The 27,679-nt window shown below is 37.6% G+C and overlaps 1 protein-coding gene across 3 annotated transcripts in view; it reads right to left on the bottom strand.

Moving 5' to 3' along the window:
- FAM160A1 (family with sequence similarity 160 member A1) overlaps positions 1-27,679 on the bottom strand; it is a 230,540-nt gene that overhangs the window by 87,144 nt on the left and 115,717 nt on the right. For all 3 annotated transcript variants that reach the window (XM_032464806.1, XM_032464817.1, XM_032464828.1), the window contains exon 3: positions 3,204-3,436. In XM_032464806.1, coding sequence (XP_032320697.1) covers positions 3,204-3,308 — 105 coding nt within the window. In that variant the 5' untranslated portion in view covers positions 3,309-3,436. The remainder of the gene's footprint in view (positions 1-3,203; positions 3,437-27,679) is intronic.

The raw sequence follows: 27,679 nt of genomic DNA, 5'->3' as shown, positions 1-27,679 counted from the left end.
GCATGAAATTGCATGACAGGTGTGGCCGGGAGAGGGGGTGGCCAGGAACTCCAAGTAATTTTGCATTTCTGGAGATTAAATGAGAAGTGAAAGAGGCCAGGACATACAAGCCAACCTGGCCTGTAGGTGGCTAGATGCCACTGAAATGTCCAAACACCGGAACGCCCCAGACAGATCCGGGATGTAGGTTCACTGCTCTGGCACAAGATGGCATCTCAGAAGATGAGAGGAAACATGGGCCAGAGGCTACTTCCAACAGCCTGGATTCTCCAGTATCACTATTAAGAAGGCAACTCTTCCTGGATGTCCACAATAGAACTATTCTGAGGATGTCATGAGAGCCCTGGACTCAGGGACCAGTTTGGAAACTCAAGTGCACCACTGGGCCACTCAACGTCTCTCCCTGGTGACCCCCCTGAACCAGTGAACCAGCCTTGGATGATGGTTGGTTGTATAACTAGGTGTCCCTGACTGACTGCAAAGTGTGGGTGGACAAGTGGATAACCCTGACTTCCACTGAAGGTCTGGAATAGAAGCTACTAGTAAACAGTAGAACGGAACCTGTCAAACATATGTTAATTATGCTGAATTTGTACTGAAGTATCCTAACAAACAGAACTCTGGATACCACTGACTTTTGTTGCCTTCTTTTCCCTAACTCAACATTTGAAACAGCATCGTGCTTGCCAGCTAATGGAAATACCCAATTCTGTCTATGCCACCTTTTTTTTTACCAGCCTTACAGGTTTTCTTGGGCTGCCTCAGGGGAACCCAGGGGCTACAGTCAGACTAGCCACAGGAGTTTATGTCAAATTTTTGCTCATTTCCCAGTCCTCAGCAACTGCTCTCCACCGGCTCCTGGTCTGAATAACCTCACAGCAAAATGCTACTATGTGAAGCCCCCCAAACAGTGAATAGGTAACATTTATTCCCTTCAACTGAAGGTCTCATACTCAGTCCCATATCTCTGCCCTGCCCTGACTTCACCTTTTTTTTTTTAACCACCCAAAAGAGCCAAAGCTGAGCATTTGTTCCCAATAGCCCTTCTCTAAGACATTCTTTTCCTTTCTGTCATCAAACCCTTCTTTTCCCACAGGCAAGCTGACAAAATCTCACTTCCTCCATCTCACAGGCCATTCTCCATCCATAATAGTCCCTTTCCTTGACTTAATTCCCATAATCAATATTACTCATTTTGTAACAATGTATTTCACACTGTCTTCCAAATTGGCTTATACATTCCTTAAAAGCCCAGCCCAGGGCTTATACATTTCTATGTCCTACACGTGATGCCCACAATGATGTAGCTGAAGTTTGGGCTCAGTAAATCTCCATTCAACAATTCAGTCGGCCCTCTGTATCCTTGCGTTCTGCATCTGCAAATTCAACCAATCTCGGATCGAAAATATTCAGGAAAAAATTCCAGAAAGTTTCCAAAAAGTGTAACTTGAATTTATTGCACACTGACAACTATTTACAAAGCATTTACACTGTATTAGGTTTTATAAGTAATCTAAAGATGATCTGGAGGATGTGTGGATGTGTGTAGGTTATATGCAAATATAATTTTATATAAGGGACTTGAGCATCTTCAGATTTTGGTATCTGCTGGTGTCCTGGAACCAATCTCCCATGGATATCAAGGGATGACTGTAATCACTATGACATCCACATGAATTTCTTCAATCAGTATTTTTATTCACAAAGGTAAACAGAAAAGCCCTCAAGAGCCTTTGGAAATTGAGAGAGACTAGGGGCATTTTCTAGATTTATCTAAAAGGAAAAATCAAGACTAAAGAGGTAAGAAACTTGGCCAAAGAAATGGCTGAGACAACAGTAAGACCAAGAGGGTACCCACTTTAAAGAGGAAGTGTTTAATAACTAAACCCCACTTCCTCTGACAAACATCCTTATCCTCAACTCAATATTCCTCTGCATTAAATGGAGGGGGCCATGCATCAGCTAAAGTGTAAAGCCGAAGGTAATTACTCTAATTATCTGGAAAACTCCTGAATTACTTTCTTCCTTTTGCTAAAGCAGATGTGTCCTCAATATCCAGAGCAAACCCATTATGGTTACAACAGTAAAAAATCAGAAAGTGGGAAATGCATAAAAAATCTTGGATAATGACAAGAAGCTGCAAAGTGTAAATGACCCAAAGACAGAATTGATTTTGTTTTTGATCTAAACTGTGTCCCCTATAATTGCTGTGACTTACAGGCTCGGTGCTTTAACCCATGTGCTGTTTCCGGCCACAGGAAGGCATTGGGTAGCCATTAAAAAACTGTCACATAAATAGCCACTTACCAGCTCACCTGGGGAGTGTAATGTTGGACAAGTAGTAAAGAATCTCAATTTTATTTATTTTACTGCTTGTAAACTCCCTGAGGAAAGGGGTGAGCTAGGGAAATTTCCTGAACATTCTACCCTTAATTATCCACACAAGCAGATCAGAGAAGAGTCATAGAGAAGTCAAAATGAATAAACAAAAAAAAAAAAGCTTTTATAATCAGCTTTGTAATGAATTCAGATCCTTTCAGGCATTTTCTTTCCTTAAATTACACAAGGGACCACCAGCCCGGAAAATGGTAGAGCACAGAGGTCAAATACACTGGTCTTGAAGTCACAGGACCAAGGTCTACATACTTGATTAGAAGCTCACCAGTTGTATAACCTCAGGCAAGTTATTTAACCTCTACAATTTTCCACTCCCTCGTCTGTACAATGAGGAAGCTAAAAGTAACTGCCTTGTGGGTTTGGGGAGAAGGTTAAATGATATAAGGCATTTGAAGTATTCAGCAAAACACATGGTAAACATTTAATAAATATGTATTTTAGTACTGTTAGAGTCCAAGGGACTGAATGGAAATCAGCAGGGAGAAAGGAAAGAGAGGATGTGATCATGATCAAGTATATTGCAAAGTGAGGTACAAGGCACTTGACAGCTAACTGCCATTCTGCTAAAAATATCTGAGGAACTTGCATGTTCCCTAATTGCTCTTGTGAAAACCAAGGGTTTTAACCAACTACCTATTCTAGGAAAGCAAGTAGAGAAATGTGCTTTTCTTCCTACCTGAAAGGGTTTTCCTTCCTATATTTCCAGAAGCCAAGTTACCTGTCACGCAGGTGGGGAACCCGGCTTCAGTGCAACAGAGACCCCGAGGGCTCCCTAACCAACAGAGAAGGTGGAACTCATACTTTACCTGCATCCAGTGGTTTTTAAATACAATCATGCATGTTTCTGGGTCAACTCCCTGCAGGCTCACAGCCTGCTGGAGTTTGCCTTCTGTCGCAACCGATGACATCATAAGCCTTCATAAGCCAAGTGCTTCTAAGTCATATTTAATTTTCACGAAAATTTGGTAAGCGGTCACTAATTTTCAAGTATCACAGTAGAAATGTAACTTCTTCACATTTCATTGTCACCTTCCAAAACCTGTAATGACAGTAACAAAAGATGTATCTAATTGTTTGTGTATTAAATAGGACATGGACTATTAAATTAAAATCAAAGTACAGACATTCTCAAAGTCCAACACTGAACAAAATAGCTACAAAATAGACATTTATACTCAGTCTAAAGGCTTTCTTCTATTTTCTCTCACTTTTCTTCTAAAAATATAAAATAATGATGCTGCAAAAGCTACCTGCATAAAGTAAGCAATTGTTGGCTGGATTCTCTCCACTACCAACCACAGCCCCCTAGATTATTATTCTAAATCATTCAGATCTAGTTTTGATAAACAATAAGCTATGAGATCAATGTTGATGGAATTTAAAAACACCCAGAAATAGGAAAACCATTCGTTAATAGTGACGGAAATCAATGGCTTGATGTGACGTGGGGGAGTTTTAACATAGCACCCAGACTCCTGGGTCCAATAATAGTGAATTTTTTTTTTAATTAATGACTGTCATAATGGAATTGAAAGCATTCTCAGTCATTTTGGGGATACAACCTAAGTTAAGGCTCCTAGCTTTCCTGAAAGATAATAGAATTCCAAGTAACCTTGACAAATCAGATAGAAATGATCCATCAAAAACAAGATAGTGCTTCCTTGGTGTGAAAACAAGGTAGCAGCACGCTTATACATGAAAAATGAGGTATGTGGATAAAATATGAAGAAAACCTGACTGCAACAGAGCCAGTGGGGAGGAAAAGGATACTGAGGTCACAGAGTGTGCAGGGAATGTGATCCAGTCACGTGGTGGTAAGTCCCTGACAAGAACAGTTAAGACAGCGGTATCATCCCACTGGTTTCATCAGTTCAGAAAAGGACTGGGTATGGCTCAAAACACTAATATTTTTTTAGTGTACAGACTGGAGAGAGTTCAGAGAAAAGTAATCAGAACATCATTACCAGAGCACTAGGAAACAAAACCCATGATAAAATTTCTAGACTTGTAGTGCCAAAAGATTAAAAAATAATTAAAATATACAGGCTATTTTCAACTGAGTAATATAAAGGACGTTACAGGGAGAACACTGATCAGCTCTTCCTCCTACGAACAATAAAATGTGAGAAAGAGGACTTAAGGGGACGATTCACGTTAGACATGTGGGTCATGTTCTTTGTGGAAGTGGAATTAAACACTGGGAAACAGCTAAAGGAATATTCAAAGTCAGTACTTCTGTTCGGGGAATGAGGTAGAAGGCTAACCAATCAACACTGAAGGATCTTTAAAATAAATTTTAGGACATAAGAATAGAAAACTGGTAAGAAAATTATTCATTTTGAGGATAATTTTGAGGAGAGAAACATTCTTAAGGAGAATGCAGGAGGATTAAGATGTGTAGAAAAAATTAAGGCCTGTTACAAGGACTGCACAAAGCACACACCTGAGGGAAACAGCTCACGTGTATCTTCCAAGACTATGTCTTAGTACATAAATTGGTGAATTCCTCAATGTATAATTCTTAATAATACAAATGTGTTGCTTTCAATAAGACATTGTCTACTGTTAACCATGGCCCTCTGCCACTGAGGTATGTTTCACTAGGCCCATCTGGTGTTCTAAAAATCAGGGGTGACCACCCATGCATGCAGGATGTGTGCTCCCAGTCTCTCTCTCAGTGTCTATCTCTCTCTCTCTCTCTCTCTCTCACACACACACACACACACACACACTCTCTGATCCTACCGCCACTCTCTTCACCTCACCCTGGTTGGCAGGTAGCCCTTATAGACAATAACCCAGTATGCAACTCTGTTTTAAGAGAGAAAACAAGTTCTGACTCAACTCTCTTGTTGTCCTAAACACTACATTTTTTTGAAAATGTCAAGGTCTCTTATTCGGATGGCGTCATGATAATAACTAGGAAAATCAGTGTTCTGGTTTATCCTGGAGGTTGAAAATGTAGAAGACTCTCCAAGATTCCTTCCAGCTCCAGGATTCTGAGATTCTTCCTCAAAGGAATGAAGGGAACATAAATCATGACAATTGCCTCTGAATCAAAAATAGAGACATGCTTTCTAAGATCCCTGTGAGTTAGTTCTCAAAGGGACTTCACATGCAATCTTTTCAGACAGTGAGACCGCAGCACAGACAGGATAAATATTGCAGGCCAGGCCGTAAACTTACAACGTGGTTTTGATGGAAACAGAATGTCTCTTGATTCCCAGTCCAGCGCTCTTCCTAGAAAACTATATTCTCCTTTCTCCTGGCTATACTCCTTGGCCCTAGGCCCTTCGGGAATCTTCTCTGAAAAGAGCACATCTCACTCAGTTGACGCTTAACCCATTCATATGGATGCCTGAAAAATCTAAACTTGGGAGAGAAAGGAGGGCGGTGAGGCAGGTGCAGGAAGCCCTGTGTGGGAAGGGAAAGGCTACGCCAGGAGACCCTGCTGATGAAAACACCACCTAATCCCCAAGAGGCCAGCTGGCTATTTCCACTCTGCCTCTCTCTCACTCCCAGAGTAGAGGGTTAAAGCCCTGGCATGTCCCCAGGCAACGCAAAAACTGCAAGGAATAACCTTTAATGAAAAAGAATATGAAAACAAACATATGTATGTATATGCACGACTGGGACATTGTGCTGTACACCAGAAACTGAAACATTGTAACTGACGATACTTCAATTAAAAAAAAAAGTAAAAAAAAAAAAATGCAAGGAAGAGACAGCTCCATGTTTACAAGCGATGTTTAAGGATGCACTGCCTCAAGCACTAACGTTTTCAATGTATTTCTGCATTTTCCTGTTATCAACCTTTTCTTTTTCTAATTCCAAGCTTTTTATTTAGCTCCCAGGCAACAGCTGAAAGTCCCGAGTGAGGGAGACAGAAGGACAAAACTAAGCAAAAGGCTGTGCGCAGGTAAGAGAGGCTGCGCGCGCTAGACTGTGTGCCTGTGTCACGAGCCATCACTGGCCGGTCCCCATTCCTGCCCTCTGCTGTCTCTGGATGGGGGCACCTGAAGCTGGGGACCGCCGAGGGAAAGCTTGCTGTTCTTGGCACACATGCAGCCTGTTCATCCCATAAATACACACATGGCACTTCAACTCAAATGCCACGCCTGGAGAGGGCTCTAGAGATCATCTGGCCCCTAATGAGGGATGTTTTCCTTTCTTCAAACAAACCACCACCAACCAAAAATACCCAAAGGACTCTTTTCCAAGAGTGCTTGTGTGTGGTATTGTGGTGTGGTTATTGAGGTTTTTGGACTTGCGGGGAAAGAGATGAGCTATCAAAATACAAGTACGACTGAGCTATCACACGTTCTATGCTGCAGACAGAACTGAGGACCGTGTTCTCCCCAAAGACGTTACTGAGGAGTCACATTTAAATATCTCGTTAATATTATATGCAGAAATATTTTCCATCAATAAGGAAAGAAAAAGTCTATTAACTGTTTTTAAGATAAGACAACTGATGTAAGAATTACGTGTTTTTCTTTGCTTTTTTCCAAAAGGATAGGATCTCTTTTATTTGACTATGGAAAAAGCAAAAGCATATGCTTCCGTATCACAGAATTATAAAATATTCCGTATAATCATGAAAGCTTAGACTCCAGTCATCTAGATCGTATCTCTTTCTGATGTAAAAATTCCTTCGACCTCATTCCCAAATAGACAGACATCTTCTCTAACTTCAGACTCTTTCAAAAACTACAATACTTAGGAGAGCTATAAATGTGTGAAAAATCATATTTTTCCTGGAACTATCAATGATTATATTTTAATATAGCCCTCTTTCACTATCACACTGAACTTAACAACGTATACTTTTTGGCAGTTCATTCTATATTATCTCACACATTATATTATCTCATCATATCTTCAAGTCTTTAACGTATTTAAATATAATATCCTCTAATAATGGGTCATAAAAAATTCCTGATGGGAAAGAAATGGACGGCCACCTTAAGAGGAGACACAGCCAAGGGAACATTTTTATTAAGGGAAAAGCGATCATATTTGCAGGTGTAATGAGGAGGAATCAACGAACATGGATAATTTGAAGGTACAAAATAAAGAGGATTTTGATGGAGCAAGAAGCAGAAGAAAGACGAGGACAAGAGCACAGGCAGGAGGGGTCTAGAGATAAAAGAGAAGCCTTTTCATAGTGAGTCACCAAATCTTGAACTTGAAAGAAAGACACAGCAAGGCTCCCTTCCCATCTTTCCTTCTCTGTTTCTCCTGATATTCCTCTGGTTGGTTTGTGGAAATGGTCAGAGAGTTTAGGTGGATTTAAGTAGGGAACAAAGCATTGGGGCTGAGAGTTTTTAGACCAGTTCTCCAAACATGGAAGTCAGAAAAGTTAACCTCCCTCCTCAGGGGACTTAAGCTTTGACCTGAGAGACAGGGCCCAGGGCGCCGGCTCCAGCTCTAACCAGCGTGAGACTGACTCTTGGTTTGGAACCTCGCTTAGGGAAGGAGTTAGGACTAAACGGTTATTTCGTAGACCTCTTCCAGCTCAAAAGTCATCATTTTACATACTTTACTACAACTGTTACGCTAATTGGGGAGAGGTAAGCAGATAACCATCACAGGAGGATAATGGCCATTCTACCAAAATCTCTGGACGAATTCCAGTTGTAAAAGGGATTCTTTTTAAGATTAAAGCATATTTCACTTATAGAACACAACACAGAAATCAGCCATCTCAAATATAACTTGTCGTTGGTTTCTTTGTTTTTTTCCTGTAGAAAAACTCATTGTTTTAGAATACACTTCAGAATGCTCTGAATTGGCTGCTATTAAATACAAAGAGTCTATTACTGTAAATGTGTTTATCATATAAAATTCCATCTCAGGGTGAAGATTCTTCAAATATTGGGAAAACCTGAAGAGAGGGGAACCTTGTGCCCTCAATTATAACTAATAGCAGTGGGAGGAATTCATTTTGGGTCAAACTACCTCAGACAACCTCTACTCAGAGCCTAATAAAATCCTATTACGACTAAATCCTCCCTGTGCTCTAATCCTTTGGCCCAGTTTCCTTTCCTCTCTTGCTGTCACACCACGTGGCAATCCTGGGCAGTGGAAAACAGAGCAACATCTCATAATCTCCGACTCTCCTGAACCTTGTCCTGAGACTCCCTCAACTTGTCACAGTGTGACTCTAGCCCATTCATTGTTCACTATCCACTGTTTCAGTAAAGCACACCATTTTGTTGCCCCAGGTTGCAGGTCACCAGTGAACACAGAGTGTACACAAAGAAAAGTCTTGTGATATATGGATTCCAAATAATTTCAGGCTTTGGTAAATGTATGCTTCAAAATAATAACAAGATTGCGGAAAACTGTTAATAATGCCATGAACTTGATTCCACCATGTTTTAGGTCTTAATTTCACTAGAACAAGCTGCCACATGTGCCATGCAAGTAACTGATAAGCAGGATAAATGAAGAAGAAAAGTTAAAATTAATATTCAAATTCATCCTTAAAATTTGTTATGGGACTTCACTGTCAAGGCTGTTTAAGAAACTAGACCCCTAGTGGCAAGGATCTGGAATGTAAAAAGTATAGCTTTTGAAAGTTAGAGCAAGTGTTGAGACATCAGCTCGTTGGTAACTGAACAGGAAAGTCTCTTATACACATTGGAGAGATTTGTTGAAACATGAAAACTGGACTAATAATTCAATCAGTCACTATAATCTAGGTGATATGCACCATCCTTTAGCATCACTATTTTGCTGAAAACTATTAAAGGACAAGTCAGTCATCTACCATAAAACCCTAAAATGTAGCTAAGGTGAATTCAGAAATAAGATTACTGGACAACTTCCATGGGATAGTATTTTACAGCAGAGATTTGAGGTCGATGCTCTAAATCTTTCTCCAAGAAGAACCCTCTTATACTAATGAAGTTCTTCTCAAGAAATGTTCCTGGGGAAAAAGCATACCAGTCGAACCAACATGTCTTCTCACTTTCCCTGGAAAAGCAGGTACCTTTGGGAAGTTATGCTGATTAGTCTAATACTTGTCTTCCCTGCTCTATTAGTCAGAATTAGTTCTCTACCAATATAGTCTTTCAGATGCCTTTATGTGAAAATTTTTAGATATGCAATCTGCAGCATAATTAAGATTATGTGATAATTATCTTTTGGAATAGCAACATGGAAAAAATCTCCTTTTCAAAAATGTCCTTCATCCATGCCTGGTTTAAGATGTACTCAGTGCAATGAGTATAGTAACAATAAAAAATCCCATATATCATATTCATGAATCTCATAAATTGTGGGAATATTTTTCTGGAGAGAGGTGGCAATAGTCTTCAGCCAATTCTAAGAAGGGTCCACAAATTGGCCCCCTTCCAAAAAGTTTTAAAACTACTTTAAAGATGCCTTCATGGTTCAACCATGAAGAGTTCCAGAACAGAGACTAACAGCCAGTTCAAATTCTAAAGGTAATACTGAAAAGACAGTCATGGAATTTCTGTGACTTCAGTGATAACAAAAAGCTCTGTTTCAGTAGTTTGGGGGTTGCTCCAGCCTATGAGTACCCATGTTCTTGAATAATAATCAGTTCAGGCCTCAGTGCCTCACAAATTTCATGGCTGGTTAGGTACTTCCACTCCTACTCAAAACACCACGAAGTCTGACATCATTGGTATAAAGCGATTAACATTTATTTCATTTAAAAAAATTATTATTATTATTTTGGGGAGGGTGGTAATTAGGTTCATATATTTATTTTTAGAGGAGGTACTGGGGATTGAACCCAGGACCCTGTGCACACTAGGCATGAACTCTACCACTTGGGCTGTGTCCTCCCTCTGATTAGCATTTATTATAATGTTAGCAACAGGCTTGTAGAACATGGTCCAAAGCATCTATCTTCATCAGTCTATGAAAATGGACTGTGAAGAGTCTGGGTGCCTTCTGTGCACTATAAATATGACAGAAATGGAGTAAATCACTGGTACTTGTGTGACCCAATACATGTGTCTTGACTTCAGGTAGGTGGAATAATATTAGCACTTATGCCCAAGCAATCTAAGACCAAGAAGTTCTAATTCCACACTTTTTTACTTTTAATGAGTATAAAGATAATGAAAGACTTCCTTACATGTAAGTATTATAATCTAACAAATAATACCACTGTTGTACCAAGATTTAAAAGACTACATTTTCTCATTCAGGAGTAGGTAAAAGACCCTAGAAGTTCATAATAAAAAATTACTGTTTTAGAGGAGTGATATTACGGCCATGATCAGTTTATCAACAAGATGTCACACTGATAAAATAAAGAGCAAGATCTAGAATCACTGAAAACTTTCAACTTGAAATGTCTCCCTCTTGGCCAACAACTACATGGGCCTCAGTAGTACACCCTCAATGGACAGGTTTATGTATCTCAAGAGATGACTTCGGAGAAGTAAAAATGCATCCATCTCATACACTCAGGTGAGAACATAAACTGCTGTTCTACCTGGAAAGAGCAATTTGGCAACAGTCTTCAAAACAGAATTCGATCAGCAAAACCACTTCAAGGCATTTATCCTACAAACACACCTTCACCTGACAAAATGACAAACTGAATAATAGCAAAGAGTTGACACTTACTGAGTACTTTTCTGTGCCAGGTACTTTTCTAAAGACATCTCACCATTAACTCATTAAATCCGACCAATCCTGTGAACTATATTCCCCTCTTCCACAGACAAGGAAACTGAGGTAGGAAGAGGTAAAGGACCTGGTCTCACCAAGGTCACACAGACATCCTGGCACCTTATGCAGGTATATTCTCTTAACCACTAAGCACTTCTCTAACTACAGTGATACCTTTTGCAGCACTGTTTAGATGGTAAACAAATGGAAAGATCCCAAATATCCATCAATAATGGTCTGGTTATATAAATCATGGCACTTCTGTATAATGGAACACTATGTCACAATTTTAAAAAGGATATAACAAATCAGCCAAGATGGCAGAACAGAAAGACCTGTTCAGAACCAGAGTTCACCTCCTCTCATGAGCACACTGAAATGACAACTATTTTCAGAACAACCATGAATGAAAAAGACTGAAACCTACCAGGAAAGATCTTCTACAACTAAAGACTTAAAGAAGGGACCACAACGAGATGGGTAGGAGGGGCAGACTCAGATATAATCAGTAACACCCCAGGGTGGGTGATGCACAAACTGGAGAATAATTAATACTGCACAAGTTCTCCCACAGGAGAGTTCTGAGCCCCACATGGGGCTCCCCAGCCCGGGGTTCCTGCACCAGGAAGACGAGCCCCAGAGTATTTGGCTTTGAAAGCCAGCAAGGCTTAATTTCAGGAATCCCAAAAGACTAGAGGAAATAGAGACTTCACTTTTAAAGAGTGCATACAAAATCTCACACACACGTGGACCCAAGGCAAAAGCAGTAATTTGGTAGAAGCCTGAGCCAGACCTACCTGCTGGTCTTGGAGAGTCTCCTGGAGAGGCAGGTGGCAGCTGCAGCTCACCCTGGAGACAGAAACGGTGGAGGCAGCCATTCTTGGGAGCCCCCTCTGCTGCATGGACAGTGGCATTGGTAGGCACCATTATGGAGTCCTCCCTCTGGCTCATCAATGACAAGATCTGGCCCCATCCAACAGCCTGCAGGCCCAGTGCTGGGACGCCTCAGGCTAAGCAACTAACTGGGAGGGGACAGAGCCCCACTCATCAGCTGACAGGCTGCCTAAAGACTTCCTGAGCCCACTCACATCTAGACACGCCTCTAGAAATGGTCCTACCCACCAGAGGAAAAGAACTCAGCTCCACCCACCAGGGGGCAGACATCAGCCTGAAGAAAACCACAAATCCACGGCTTGCAGATCCAGCCAGCCCAACACAGGCCAGACCCGCCCTGGGACCAGCTGGGCCTAGAAACCAAATCCAATTGTTTCAGGAACTGCCCCCTGCCACCACCAGCAAACTGACACCAGTTCTGGGATCCCTGGATTCTGCAGCCAGACTCCGGTACCTGGTTCTCCTTACCAGTAGTCTGGTACTAACCCCAAAACCTGGATTCACCCACCAGTGGGTGGCCAATAGCCCTCGAGTCTTTGGATCCTAACTCCACCAATCAGTGAACCAGCACTATCCCCTAGGGTTCTGCAGTCAGCCACCTTGTGACCAGGCCCCACCAACGAGTTGCTGGCAGTCTCCACACAAAGCAAGGTCTAGCAATTAACCAGGCTCAGGACCAAGCAAGCCAACCAGAATGCCCACACAGTCAACCTGCCATAACAGAAGGACACACATGACTCCCATAAGGGGAACCTCTAGAGCATACAGGTGACAAGAGGGGTGTGCACTGCTGGGATTGCATAGGACATCTCCTACATAAGGTCACTTCTCCAAGGTTGGGAAACATAACTAACCTACCAGATACAGTAAAATACAAAGAGTAACTTAGACAAAATGAGGTGGAAGAGGGACACATTTCAGACAAAGGAACAAGATAAAACCCCAGAATAAGAATTAAGTGAAGTGGAGATAGGCAATTTACACATGAAAGAGTTCAGGGTAATAATTATAAAAATGATCAAAGAACTTGGGAGAAGAACGGATGCAGAGTGAGAAGTTAGAAGTTTTTAACATTGTTAGAAAATATAAAGAACAACCATACAGAGACAAGAATACAAGAAGTGAAATGAAAAATACACTTGAAGGAAATCAAGAATATACCAAATGATACAGAGAAACTGATCAGTGAACTGGAAGGCAGAGTAGTGGAAATCACTGTTGCAGAACAGAAAAAAGAAAAAACAATGGAAAGAAATGAGGACAGTTTAAGAGACCTTTGGGACAACATCAAGTGTACTAATATTTGCACTATAGGGATCCCAGAAGAAGAGGGAGAGAAAGTGGCTGAGAACATATTTAAAGACATAATAGCTGAAAACTTCCATAACATGGGAAAGAAAACAGTCACCCAAGTCCAGGAAGTGCAGAGAGTACCACACAGGATTAACCCAAAGAGGAATACACCAAGATACACTGTAATTAAAATGAGAAAAATGAGAAATGAGAAAAATCTACAACGAAGGCTACTCTACCTAGCAAGGCTCTCCTCCAGATTTAATGGAGAGATCAAAAGCTTTAGTGACAAGAAAAAGCTAAAAGAATTCAGCACCAGCAAATCAGCTTTACAACAAATATTACAGGAACTTCTCTAGCTGAAAAAGAAAAGACCACAGAGAGAATCAAAAAAATTACAAAACAAAAAAGCTCACCAGTAAAGGCAAATACATAGTAAAAGTAGGAAACCACCCATGCACAAAGCTAATAGGAAGTTTAAAAGACAAAAGTAGTAAAATCCTCTATATCCACACTAAGCAGCTAAGGGACACACAAAACAATTAGATGTAAAATATTATTCAAAAACAGTAATTGTGAGGGGAGGAGAGTAAAACAGTGTTTTTTAAGTGGATTTAAATTTAAGAGAACAGCAATTTGAAACAATCAGGTGTATACATAGATTGCTATATAAAAACCACATGGTAACCACAAACAAAAAAAATCTATAATAGATACACACACAAAAAAGAAGAAAAGAATCATAACACTAAATTGTGATCAAATCACAAGAGAACAAAAGAATAAGGAAAGAAAAGATTTATAGAACAACCCCAAAACAAATCACAAAATGGCAAAAAGAACGTACATATTAATAATTACATTGAATGTAAATGGACTAAATGCTCCAATCAAAAGACACAGATTAGCTGAATGAATACAAAAATAAGACGCATATATATGCTGCCCACAAGAGACTCAATTCAGATCTAAAGACACACACAGACTGAAAGTGATGGGATACAAAAAGGTATTCTATACAAATGAAAGTCAAATGAAAGCCAGAATAGCAATATTTATATTAGACCAATTTGACTTTAAAATAAAGACTGTTACAAGAGTCAAACAACCTACATAATGATCAAGGGATCTATCCAAGAAGAAGGTAAAACAACTGTAAATATGTACACGCCCAACATAGGAGCAGCTAGATATGCAAAGCAAATATTAACAAGCATAAAAGGAAAAATAAACAGTAACACAATAACAGTAGGAGACTTTAACATCCCACTTACATCAGTGGAGAGATCATCCAGACAGAAAATCAATAAGGAAACACTGGCCTTAAATGACACATTAGACCAAATGGATTTAATAGATATATATACAAAAGTATTCTATCTGAAAGCAGCAGAATACACATTCTTTTCAAGAGCACATGGAACATTCTCCAGGATACATCACAGGCTACATCACAAAACAAGCCTCAGTGAATCTAAGAAAACTGAAATCATATCAAGCACTTTTTCTGACTATAATGCTATGAGACTAGAAATCAACTAAAAGAAAAACCTGCAAAAAACACAAACACACAGAGGCTAACCAATATGCTACTAAAAAACCAATGGATCACTGAAGAAATCAAAGAGGAAATAAAAAAATACCTAGAGGCAAATGAAAATGAAAACACAACAACCTAAAACCTATGGGACACAGCAAAAGTAGTTCTAAGATGGAAGTTTACAGCAACACAAGCTTACCTCAGGAAACAAGAAAAATCTCAAATAAACAACCTAACCTTACATCTAAAGGGATCTGAAGAAGAACAAACAAAACCCAAAGTTAACAGAAGGAAAAAAATCATAAAGATCAGAGCACAAATAAATGAAATAGAGACTAAAAAACAACAGAAAAGATCAAAGGATAGAAAGCCCAGAAATAAATCCATGTACTTATGGTCAATTAATCTACGATAAAGGAGGCAAGAATATACAATGAAGAAAAGACAGTCTCTTCAAAATGTGGGGCTGGGAAAATTGGACAGTCACATGTAAAAGAATGAAATTAGAACATTCTCTAACACCATACACAGAAATAAACTCAAAACATATTAAAGACCTAAATGTAAGACCAGATACTCTAAAACTACTAGAGGAAAACATGGACAGAATACAGTCTGACATAAATCACAGCAACATTTTTTGGATTTGTCTCCTAGAGCAATAGAACCAAAAACAAAAATAAACAAATGGGACTTAATTAAATGTAGAAGATTTGCACAGCAAAGGAAACCATAAACAAAACAAAAAGACAACCTACAGAATGGGAGAAAATATTTGCAAATGAGGTGACCAACAAGGACTTACTTTCTAAAATGTACAAACAGCTTATACAGCTCAATATTTTGAAAAATTAAAAAATGGGCTGAAGACTGAAATAGACATTTCTCCAAAGACACATAGGCACATACTCCAAACTGGATGTGAAAAGATGCTCAACATCACCAATTATTAGAGAATTGCAAATCAAAACCACAAAGAGGGATCACCTCAGACCAGTCAGAATGGTCATCATCAAAAAGTTTACAAATAATAAATGTGGGAGAGGGTGTTAAGAAAAGGGAACCCTCCTACACTGTTGGTGGGAATGTAAATTGGTGCAGCAACTGTGAAGAACAGTATAGAGGGTCCTTAAAAACCTAAAAATAGAGTCACCATATGATCCAGCAATCCCAAAAAGATGAAAACTAATTTTAAAAGATACATGCACCCCAATGTTCATAGCAACACTATTTACAATAGTCAAGACATGAAAGCAGCCTAATGTCCACTGACAGATGAATGGATAAAGAAGATGGAGTGTGTATGTATCTATATACACTGGAATATTACTCGTCCATAAAAAGAATGAAATAATGCCATTTACAGCAACATGGGTGGACCTAGAGATTATCATACTAGGTGAAGTAAGTCAGACAGAGAAAGACAAATATCATATGATATCACTTAATATGTGGAATCTAAAAAATCATACAAATGAACTTATTTACAGAACAGAAATAGACATACAAACATATAAAATAAATGTATGGTTACCAAAGGGGAAAAAGGGGCAGAGGGATAAATTAAGGATTTAAGATTAATAGAAACACACTACCATATATAAAATAGATAAACAACAAAGATCTACTGGATAGCACAGAGAACTATATTCAATATCTTGCAATAACCTATAATAAAAAAGAATCTGAAAAAGAATATATGTATATAAACCTGTATCTCTTTGCTATATACCTGAAACACTGTAAATCAACTATACTTTAATAAAAAATAATTTTAAAAAAAACAAACAAAAAGATAGTTGTTAGCAAAGGTAAACAGAGTTGATAAACCTTAGCCAGATTCATCAAGAAAAAAGGGAGAGGGCCCAAAGCAATAAAATTAGAACTGAAAAAGGAGTTACAACTGACAACACAGAAATAAAAATGTCTATAAAAATACTACCATGAACAACTATATGTCAATAAGATGGAAAACCAAGAAGAAATGAACAAATTCTTAGAAAGGTATAATCTCAAATGACTGAACCAGGAAGAAATAGATAATATGAACAAACCAATTACCAGTAATGAAATTGAATTAGTAATTTAAAAACTCCCAACAAACAAAAGTCCAGGACCAGATGGCTTCACAGCGGAATTCTAACAAACATTTAAAGAAGATTTAACACTATCCTTCTCACAATATTCCAAACAGTTGCAGAAGGATGAACACTTCAAAGCTCATTCTATGAGGCCAGCATCACCCTGATACCAAACCAGACAAAAAGATTAAAGAAAAAAAGAAAATTACAGATCAATATCACTGATGAACATAGATACAAAAATCCTCAACAAAATATCTGCAAACTGAATCCAACAATACGTTTAAAGGATCTTACACTATGATCAAGTGGGATTTATCCTAAGGATGCATGAATTTTTAAATATCTACATTCCAATCAATGTGATACACCACATTAACAAATTGAAGAATAAAAACCATATGATCATCTCAACAGCTACAGAAAAAGCTTTTGATAAAATTCAACATCCATTTATGATTAAAAACTCCCCCAGAAAGTAGGCACAGAGGGAACATACTTCAACATAATAAAGGTTATGTATGACAAACCCACAGCTAACATCACACTCAACAGCAGAAAGCTAAAAGCATTTTCTCTAAGACCAGGAATAAGATAAAGATGTCCACATATGCCACTTTTTTTCAACATAGTATTAGAAGTCCTAGCCACAGCAATCAGACAAGAAAAAGAAATAAAAAGAATCCAAATTGGAAAGGAAGAAGTAAAACTGTCACTGTTTGCCAATGACATGATACTATACACAGAAATCATAAAGACACCACCAGAAAATTACTAGAGCTCATCAATGAAGTCAGTAAAGTTGCAGGATACAAAATAAATACATAGAAATCTGATGCATTTCTATACACTAAGAGTGAACTACCAGAAAGAAGAATTAAGGAAACAGTCCCATTTACCACTGCATCAAAAAGAACAAAATACCTAGGAATAAACCTACCTAACGAGGTAAAAGACCTGTACCCAAAAAACTATAAGACACTGATCAAAGAAATTGAGGACAACATAAACAGATGGAAAGATATGCTGTGTTCTTGGATTAGAAAAATTAATAATTAAGATTGCTAAAACTGACCATAGTACTCAAGGCAATCTACAGATTCAGTGCAATCTCGATCAAAATACGAATGACATTTTTCACAGAACTAGAACAAATGATTTTTTATTTATACAGAAACAAAAAAGACCCCAAAGAGCCAAAACAATCTTGGGAAAGAAGAACAATTTGGAGGAATCATGCTCCCTGACTTTAGACTACACTACAAAGCTACAGACATCATAACAGTATAGTACTAGCATAAAAACACGCACAGATCAATGAAACAGGATAGAGAGCCTGATAGAAAACCACACACTTATGGTATTACTCTACAATAAAGGTGGCAAGAACATACAATGGAGAAAAAACAGTTTCTTCAATAGGTGGTAGTAGGAAAACTGGACAGTTACACATAAAAGAATGAAATTAGAACATTCTGTAACACCATATACAAAAATAAAGTCAAAATGGATATAAGAACTAAGCGTAAGACTGGAAACCATAAAACTCCTAGAGGAAACATAAGCAGAACACTCTTTGACATGAATCGTAGTAATATTTTTTGGATCTGTTTCCTAGAGCAAAGGAAATAAAAACAAAAATAAACAAATGGGACCTAATTAAACTTAAAAGCTTTTCCACAGCAAAGGAAACCATTAACAAAACAAAATCAACCTACAGAATGGGAGAAAATATTTGCAAACTATATGATCAATAAGGGGTTAATGTCCAACAAATATTAACAGCTCCTACAACTCAACATCAAAAAACACAAACAATCCAATTAAAAAATGAGCAGAAGAACTGAAGAGACATTTTTACAAAGAGGAACTGCAGATGGCCAACAGGCACATGAAAAGATGCTCAACACTGACAATCATCAGGGAAATGCAAATCAAGACTACAATGAGATTGTCACCTCACACCTGTCAGAATGGCTATCATCAAACAGAACACAAATAACAAATGTTGGCAAGGTTGTGGAGAAAAGGGAACCCTCATACACTGCTGGTGGGAATATAAATTGGTGCACTGTGGAAAACAGTATGGAGGTTTCTCAAAAAACTAAAATTAAACTACTATATGACCCAGCAATTCCACTCCTGAGTACACATTCAAATAAAAACAAAAACACTAATTCAAAAGGATACATGCACCCCAACATTCACAGCAGCACAATTTACAACAGCCAAGATAAGGAAGCAACCAAAGTGTCCATCAACAGATGAATGAATAAACATATGGTTTGTGTATACACACACACACACACACACACACACACACACACACACACACACACAGTGGAATACTACTCAGCCATTAAAAAGTATGAAATTTTGCCATTTGCAGCAACATGAATAGACTTGGCGGATATTATGTTAATGGAAGGAAGTCAGACAGAGAAAAACAAATACTGTATGGTATCACTTTTATGTGGCATCTTATAAATACAAGAAACTAGTGAATACAACCAAAAAAAAGAAGCAAACACAGATACAGAGAACAATTAGAGGTTACCAATGGGGAGAAGGAAGGGGAAGGGGCAATACAGAGGTGGAGAATTAAAAGGTACAAACTATTAGGTATAAAATAAGCTACAAGGATATATTGTACAGCACAGGGAATATAGCTAATATTTTACAATAACTATAAATGGAGTAGAACCTTTAAAAAATTGTGAATCACTAGATTGTACACCTGTAACTTATATAATATTGTACATCAACTTTACTTCAATAAAAAATTATTTTAATTTAAAAAAAGGATGCAGCTCTGCATGTACTGATATGGAAAGGCTGCCAGGATATGTACAGAACAGCAAGTATATTACATCACCAGTTGTGTAAGGAAAAAAAGGAATGTGTTGTTCTGTGTGCTTGTAAAAGCATAGCCCATCTATGTGAAGTCACACAAGGACTTTGAGCTGGCTGCCTCAGCAGAGGGGCACAGGGTGTCTAGGAACAGGGAGGCAGGGCAACTTGCTTTTCATTGTGTCCCTACATCTTCACTTTCTGAATTTGGTACCATGATTATGAACTACTTAGTGAAAACATTTTTTTAATTTAACAAAATAAAAGCAAAAGAACATCCTAAACAAAAGGAAAGTACCTAAGCCCAGCTCAAGTGTAGCAATTACAGGGCACTTGAAGTCTCTTCTTTGTCTCTCTGGGAAAGGGAAAAGCCTGCACAACGGCCATACAGCCCGGTGGATATGAGTACGGATAAAAGATTACATTAATGTAATATGCTATTTGAATCAATTATAATGACCACAAAAGGCTTGAAAAGCATTTAATAGAAAACACACAAAGGAAAACCAACTCCATCTGTAGCCTGTAAGTTGGTAACTGCCAATGGGATAAACACAGATGAAAGTGACATACTAGGAAAGCGTGAAGAATTCAGAAGAGTGGTACTCTTATTTTTAAGGACCACTTTTTCAAAATGCTTATTTTAATGTTATTGTGCAATACTATTTATTGAATTAAATGTAGGCAGTTTACCTTCAGCTAATGACATTCACAGCTCTAGGAATCTGGAAGGTTAACGTTCTGTCAAAATATTGGTCAGTCTAGATGCATGTTTCTCCATATGTAGTCAGAGGAACCCTGGGCTTCTCAGGGGTCTGTAAGGATCTCAGTAATTTGTAAGGACTTTTTTTTAAAGAAAAACCAAAATCAGTCAAAGTAAATATAGCTCACAGTGAAGATTTCTTTTATCCAAAAAAGCGTCCAGCACTGCAATTTGCTGTAGTTATGCTTGAGCAGTGTCACCACTACCCACTGCCACTTTTTAAAATTATTTGGCTTTATTATAGGATTTTTTTTCCATTTGTACAAAACCTATTCTTTCAAACTGACATTTGCCCTGAAAACTAAAGATCATTATGCACCTGTAAATAGGTTTCTTAAACTTTCTTTAAAAAATATTGTACTCATTACCATCAGTTCTCACTGCTCTGAAGCCTGATTTTGCCACAAAATCATTCTGTGGACTTCAAACAGAACTGGTAAGAGACTCGTTACCCGTGAAAGGAGAAGTGCTTTATCTCACTGACAGGTGCATTTTCTCTCTCTCTCTCTCCCCATCTTCTCATGCACAGAAATGCATCCACATCCATGTACACAAACATACACAAGTCTAGCTCTGCGCACAGATGAAAATACTAATCTTTAGTTGCTACCTTTTCAGAGACTCCACAATAGAACCATGTGTAATGTGCAATTAACAAAGGATAATGGAGGCTCTTAATTTCTGCTTAGGGGTCCAGCATTTGGCTTACTGGGATGCCTTTCCAAGCAATAAAAGTAAAAACCGAAATGACTTACATTAAGCAGTTCCTCTGTCTCACCAAGGGTGGCTTATTGACTGGATGGCTGCCAGCCCCGTAAGGAGACCTGCAGAGGCTGTCCTCATGGGAAAGAAGGCATTAATTTATCTATAAGCCTCCAGAAACACCTGGGTAGATCGCAACTCTCCCAAATTCCGCTGCAATTTATCTACACTTGCCCCTAGAGTGACTGGCACAGACTCGAAAATGGTTTCAGGCTATCTGTACTTCTTTAATTAAAACTCTTCTCTACTAAATTTACATGTGGGTATCAATGTGTTTTGCACAGAGAGGAAAGGAAAAGAAAGCAAAAGCTAGAAAAGAAAAATCAAAGTCAATGTTTTAAACTGACTTTTGTTTCAGATAAATTTTGCATTTGGCACTATTTCTCCCTAGAGTTGGTGCTTCAGGTAGAAAACTATGAGCAAGAAGAGTAGACAATGGTTCCTACTTTCCCCGGAAAAGCATCCTGCACTTTAATTAACCACTTACAATTAAAGGATCTGTGAAGAGGTAGGGAAGCAAAAGAGGAATTTGGTCATTCCTTTATTGGCAAGAATAATGTTACATAACATTAACATATATATGCATAATAATTCATTCCCATTCTATGCCCTGCAGGATTACCAAAAATTAATTATCTGAGTCGATACTACTGGAATGGAACTTATCTGGAGAACAGGTTCCAATATCAGGGCATAAGACAAGACATGACTCCTGAACACCCCTTAGCAAGGCACTTGTTGGAAACCAACAGACATTTTCTCATTAAGTTGAAGAAATAGTTGAGTATCCAACAAAGCAGTAGGCATTTGGGGTGAGGTTGTACAAACAATAACGTGTATCTTCAAACGCAAGAGTGATTTTCAGCACAGTGAGATACTCACACTATGAGAGGCAGGTAGAGAGAGAGACCAATAAGGAAACAGCAGGTATGTACACCTACAATTCCCCAAGAATAAACTCACAAGTATCTGAATCCTTTAAGCTACTGCCCTCTCTTTCTTTGATTTTTTTGGGAGGTCAAGGATATATACACTGGATGAGGTTACTACACAACTGTGGAGCTTCCATCAGAATAACTACCCTAGAGGAGCTTCATAAATATTAATTATACAGCAAATTTGCACTAAGTTCCAAGTAAATTCTATTTCCTGCTTTCATGGAAAAGGAATCTAATATAGGCAAACCATCCAGGAGACAACTCAAATAAAATTAAAGACAGATTTTTTTTCCCATTAAGTAAACATGTCTCTGTTTCCAAAATATTTTAAATTTACACCCACAAATAGATCAAACAAACATTGCCAATTAGCAATTCGGTAATAAACAGCAAACTCTGGAAAAAGATTCCTCAAAAGTGAGGGAAAGGATACTGACAGAATGGAAATCAAACAAATACACTAAGTATTTGGCTTTCAGGTAGACCTGGTTATGCTAATTCTAGTATTTAGCTAATAAACTGATAGGGAAATTAACAGCAATAACTTCTGGCTCTGTCATATGAATTATTCATGTCTAGGTTCTTTCTGTAAGAAATCTAAAGAGAATGTTAAACTTTAAATCTGACCATATTTAGTCCTGAGGGCTTCCAAAAATATGCTTATGATAATTAAAGTACATTTAAAATATAAGGTTTTACCTTAGCACCAGAGGACCTTTCACATGTTTCTATATTGATCATTGAGAGAATAAAATTATCCTCTTCGAAAAAGTTGCCACCACCTTTTTTCATCCTGTATTCTGAGAACTTACACCCTAAAGCAAGAAAAAGGTAAAGGACTGCTCTAATGCTAGAGTTAAATATTTTACATGATTATATCACAATAACATCTTCTTTAGTCTAACATAATCAGTATTCTATATTTGTTGCCTGCACAAAACTATAATTACTCGTTGATTTGATCAAAATTACTAGGTGACTTGAGCAATTCAGTCTGCCAGCCAGCCTACAGGGTAATTAGTCAAAACAACAGTGTATCACAATGACTAATATGTTTCTGAATGATGGTTAGGCTATCTACAACATCATGGCAACGCTTAGATTCAGTTCCAAAACCTCAGTTCATCTTGTTTCACTTCACAGACTATTTTCCTCATAATTTAATTTACTCTGCACACAGTTGGGAGTTTTTCCTCTCCTTCAAGGGAGAAAGTGACAATAAGAGCCAAAGAACAAAATTCAGTGAAATCACATACTCCTGTTTCCAAAAAAAAAAAAAAAAAAAAGAGGATGAGGAGGAGGCTTGTTTCCTTACTGTGAAAAGGGAGTACAGTCAAGGAGAAAGAAATAAAAATAGATTCTCACCAATCAAACCACTTTCAGTGCTTCAAATTCCATTAAAGGCCACAATTCTGTTGATTTGATGCCAAACACCTCTGAAATGTTCTTACCCAAGAAAAGTGTGTTTTTTGAAAGAACAAGGAAGCAATACATTTAAAGGCTGGAGAAAATTTTCTTCCATTTACTTTGGTCAGTGAAACATCTATCATACAGAGACACAAACACCTCCCAGAATAAAAGATCAGAAGAACTACACTAGTAGAAGATCAAAGAGCCAGTGCCTCTGGCGGAATCATACAAGTAACTGTCTGAACAGAGCCCCCTGTGATTTCTCTCCTAAATCTGGCTGATATGACTGAGAAGACACAACACAGAACGCAGAACATGCCAGCCAAAAGAAGGCAATTACAAATAATTCATTCTGGTTTGGCTCTCTCCAGAGAAAGAGTCTTTCAAAGCCATTAAATAGAATAGCTATATAATGACATGAAAATTTTTAACAAGCAAACATGTTCAAATTATCTACATGCTAACTACAACCAAGCACATGAAATTAGCACATGTTCAGCATAACAGCACATCTGGTACAAACAATGATAGAGATATATGTATAGTAAATATTTGCAAAAGTGTAGAAAGATGCACTTAACAGATGCCCTCAGATTTAATTCCATCTGCTTGGGATGAAAAAGAACACTCTGTCCATTCTTGCCACATAAAAGAATAAGTTGTCATTAAAAATTGAAAGGTAGAATTCAAAGCAGAAATATAACACGTCCAGTATAATATTTCCTTGTTTTATTTAAGTATAGTCAGTTTACAATATTATGTCAATTTCTGGTGTACAGCATGTTTCAGTCATACATATACATACATATATTTCTTTATATATTCTTTTTCATTATAGGTTACTGCAAGATAATTGAATATAGTTCCCTGTTCAATATACTATAAAACTGTTGTTTATCTATTTTAAATATAGTAGTTAGTATCTGGAAATCTCAAACTCCCAATTTATCCCTTCCTACCCACTTCCCCTCCTGGAAACCATATGTTTGTTTTCTATGTCTGTGAGTCTGTTTTTGTTTTGTAAATAAGTTCATTTGTGTATTTTTTTTTAAGATTCCATATATAAGTGATATCATGTGGTATTTTTCTTTCTCTTTCTGGCTTTCTTTACTTAGATTGACGATCTCCAGGTCCATCCATGTTGCTGCAAATGGTATTATTTCATTCTTTTTTATTGCTGAGTAGTATTCCATTGTATAAATATACCACAACTTCTTTATCCAGTCATCTGTCAATGGACATTAGGTTGTTTCTATGTCTTGGCTATTGTAAACTGTGCTGCTATGAACACTGGGGAGCATGGGGGCATGTATCTTTTCAAATTAGAGTTCCCTCAAGATACATGCCCAGAAGTGGGATTGCTGGATCATATGGTAAATTAATTTTTAGGTTTTTGAGGAATCTCCATACTTTTTTCCATAATGGCTGCACCCAACTACATTCCCAACAACAGTGTAGGAGGGTTCCCTTTTCTCCGCACCGTCTCCAGCATTTATTATTACTTGTGAACTTTTCAATAATAGCCATGCTGACTGGTTTGAGGTAATACACTTCATTGTAGTTTTGACTTGCATTTCTCTGATAATTAGCAATATTGAGCATTTTTTCCTGTGACTATTGGCCATTTGTATGTCTTCACTGGATAAATGTTTGCTTAGGTCTTCTGTCCAGTTTTGCCTTGGGTTGTTTGTTTCTTTCGTTATTAAGTTGTATGAGCTGTTTATATATTCTGGAAATTAAACTTTTGTCAGTCACATCATTTGCAAATATTTTATCCCATTCCTTGGGTTGTCTTTTCATTTTGTTTATGGTTTCCTTTGCTGTGCAAAAAGTTGTAAGTTTAACTAGGTTACATTTGTTTAGTTTTGCTTTTATTTTTATTGCCTGAGTAGACTGCCCAAGGAGAACATTACTAAGATTTATGTCCCAAAATGTTTTGCCTATGTTTTCTTCTAGGTTTATAGTGTCTTGTCTTATGTTTAAGTCTTTAAGCCATTTTGAGTTTATTTTCGTGTATGGTATGAGAGAGTGTTCTAACTTCATTGACTTACATGCTGCTATCCAGTTTTCCCAGCACCACTTGCCAAAGAGACTGTGTTTTCTCCATTGTATATTCTTGCCTCCTTTGTTGAAGATTAATTGACCGTAAGTCTGTGGGTTTATTTCTAGGCTCTCTATTCTGTCCCATTGACCCATATCTCTATTTTTGTGCCAGTACAACTGCTGTTTAGATTACTGTAGCTCTGTAGTATTATATGAAGTCTGGGAGGGTTATTTCTCCGGCTCTGTTCTTTTTCTTCAGTGTTGCTTTGGCAATTCTGCATGTTTTGCGGTTTCATATAAATTTTAGGATTATTTGTTCTAATTCTGTGAAAAATGTTCTGGATAATTTGATAGGGATCACATTAAATCTGTAGATTGCTTTGGGCAGTATGGACATTTTAACAATATTGATTCTTCCAATCCAAGCACATGGGATAGGTTTTAATTTCTTTAAATCACCTTTAATTTCCTTAATCAATGTTTTGTAGTTCTCCATGTATAAGTGTTTCACCTCCTTGGTCATGTTTATTCCTAAATATTTTACTTTTGGGGATGCAATTTTAAAAAGAATTGTTTCTTTACTGTCCTTTTCTGGTATTTCATTGTTAGTGTAAAGAAATGCCACTGATTTCTGTATGTTAATCTTGTATCCTGCTACCTTGCAGAATTCTTTTATTGGCTCTAGCAGTTTTTGTGTGGGCCTTTAGGGTCTTCTATGTACAGTGTCATGACATCTGCACATAGTGACAATTTTATCTCTTCTCTTCCAATTTGCATCCTTTTTATTTCCTTTCCTTGTCTGATTGTTGTGGCTAGGACTTCCAATACTATGTTGAATACAAGTGGTGAGAGTGGACATTCCAAATTTTAGTGGGAAAGCTTTCAACATTTCACTGTTGAGTATTATGTTGACTGTGGGTTTATCATAAATTGCTTTTATTATGTTGCTATATGCTTCCTCTATACCCACTTTGGTAAGAGTTTTTATCATAAAAGGGTGTTGAATTTTATCAAATTCTTTTTCTGCATCTATTGAGATGATCATGTGATTTTTATCCTTTCTTCTGTTGAGGTGTCAAATGTTGATTGATTTGCATATGTTGAACCACCCTTATCACCCTAGGATGAATCCAACTCGATTGTAGTGTATGATATTTTTTATGTGTTGTTGGATTGTGTCTGTTAATATTTTGTTGAGGATTTTTGCATCTATGTTCATCAACGATATTAGCCAGTAATTTTCTTTTTTGGTAGTGTCTTTGTTTGGCTTTGGTATCAGGGTAATGGTGGCTTCATAGAATGTGTCTGGGAGTGTTCCCTCCTCTTCAGTCTTTTGGAAGAGTTTGAGAAAGATCAGTATGAGTTCTTCTGTGTATGTTCAGTAGAATTTTCCAGTGAAACCATCTGATACTGAACTTTTGCTTGCAGGGAGGCTTTTTATTGCTGATTCTGTTTCTCTTCTAGTGATTGGTCTGTTCAAATGATCTATTTCTTCTTGATTCAGTTTTGGTGGACTGTATGTTTCTAGAAACTTTTCTCTTTCTGCTAGTTGTCCAATTTGTTGTCATATCATTGTTCATAGTATTCTCTTACGGTTTTTTTCTATTTCTGTGGTGTTGGTTCTAATTTCTCCATTTTCCTTTCTCACTTTATTTACTTGTGTCCTTTCTCTTTTCTTCTTGGTAAGCCTGGCCAAAGGGTTTGTCTAATTGGTTTACTCTTTCAAAATACCAGCCCTTGGTTTGATTGGTTTTTTCCATTGTTTTTTAAATCTCTTTCCTTTTTCCCTCCCTTGTCTTTATTATTTATTTCCTTCTGCTGACTTTAGGTTTTGTTTGTTCTTCCAGTTCTTTTAGATGGTAGGTTAGGTTGTTTATTTGAGATAGCTCTTGTTTTTTGAGGAAGGCTCTTGTTTTGAACTTCTCTCTTAGAACTGTGTTTGCTGCATCCTATAGATTTTGTGCCACTGTGTTTTTATTGTCATTTGTCTCAAGGTATTTTTTAATTTCTTCTTTGATTTCATAATTGACTCATTGGTTTTTTTAGTAGC

The sequence above is a fragment of the Camelus ferus genome, chromosome 2 (assembly GCF_009834535.1).
Source record: "Camelus ferus isolate YT-003-E chromosome 2, BCGSAC_Cfer_1.0, whole genome shotgun sequence".
NCBI lineage: Eukaryota > Metazoa > Chordata > Mammalia > Artiodactyla > Camelidae > Camelus > Camelus ferus.
Note: the sequence above shows the minus strand (reverse complement) of the source record. Positions and strands in the feature narration are given on the sequence as shown.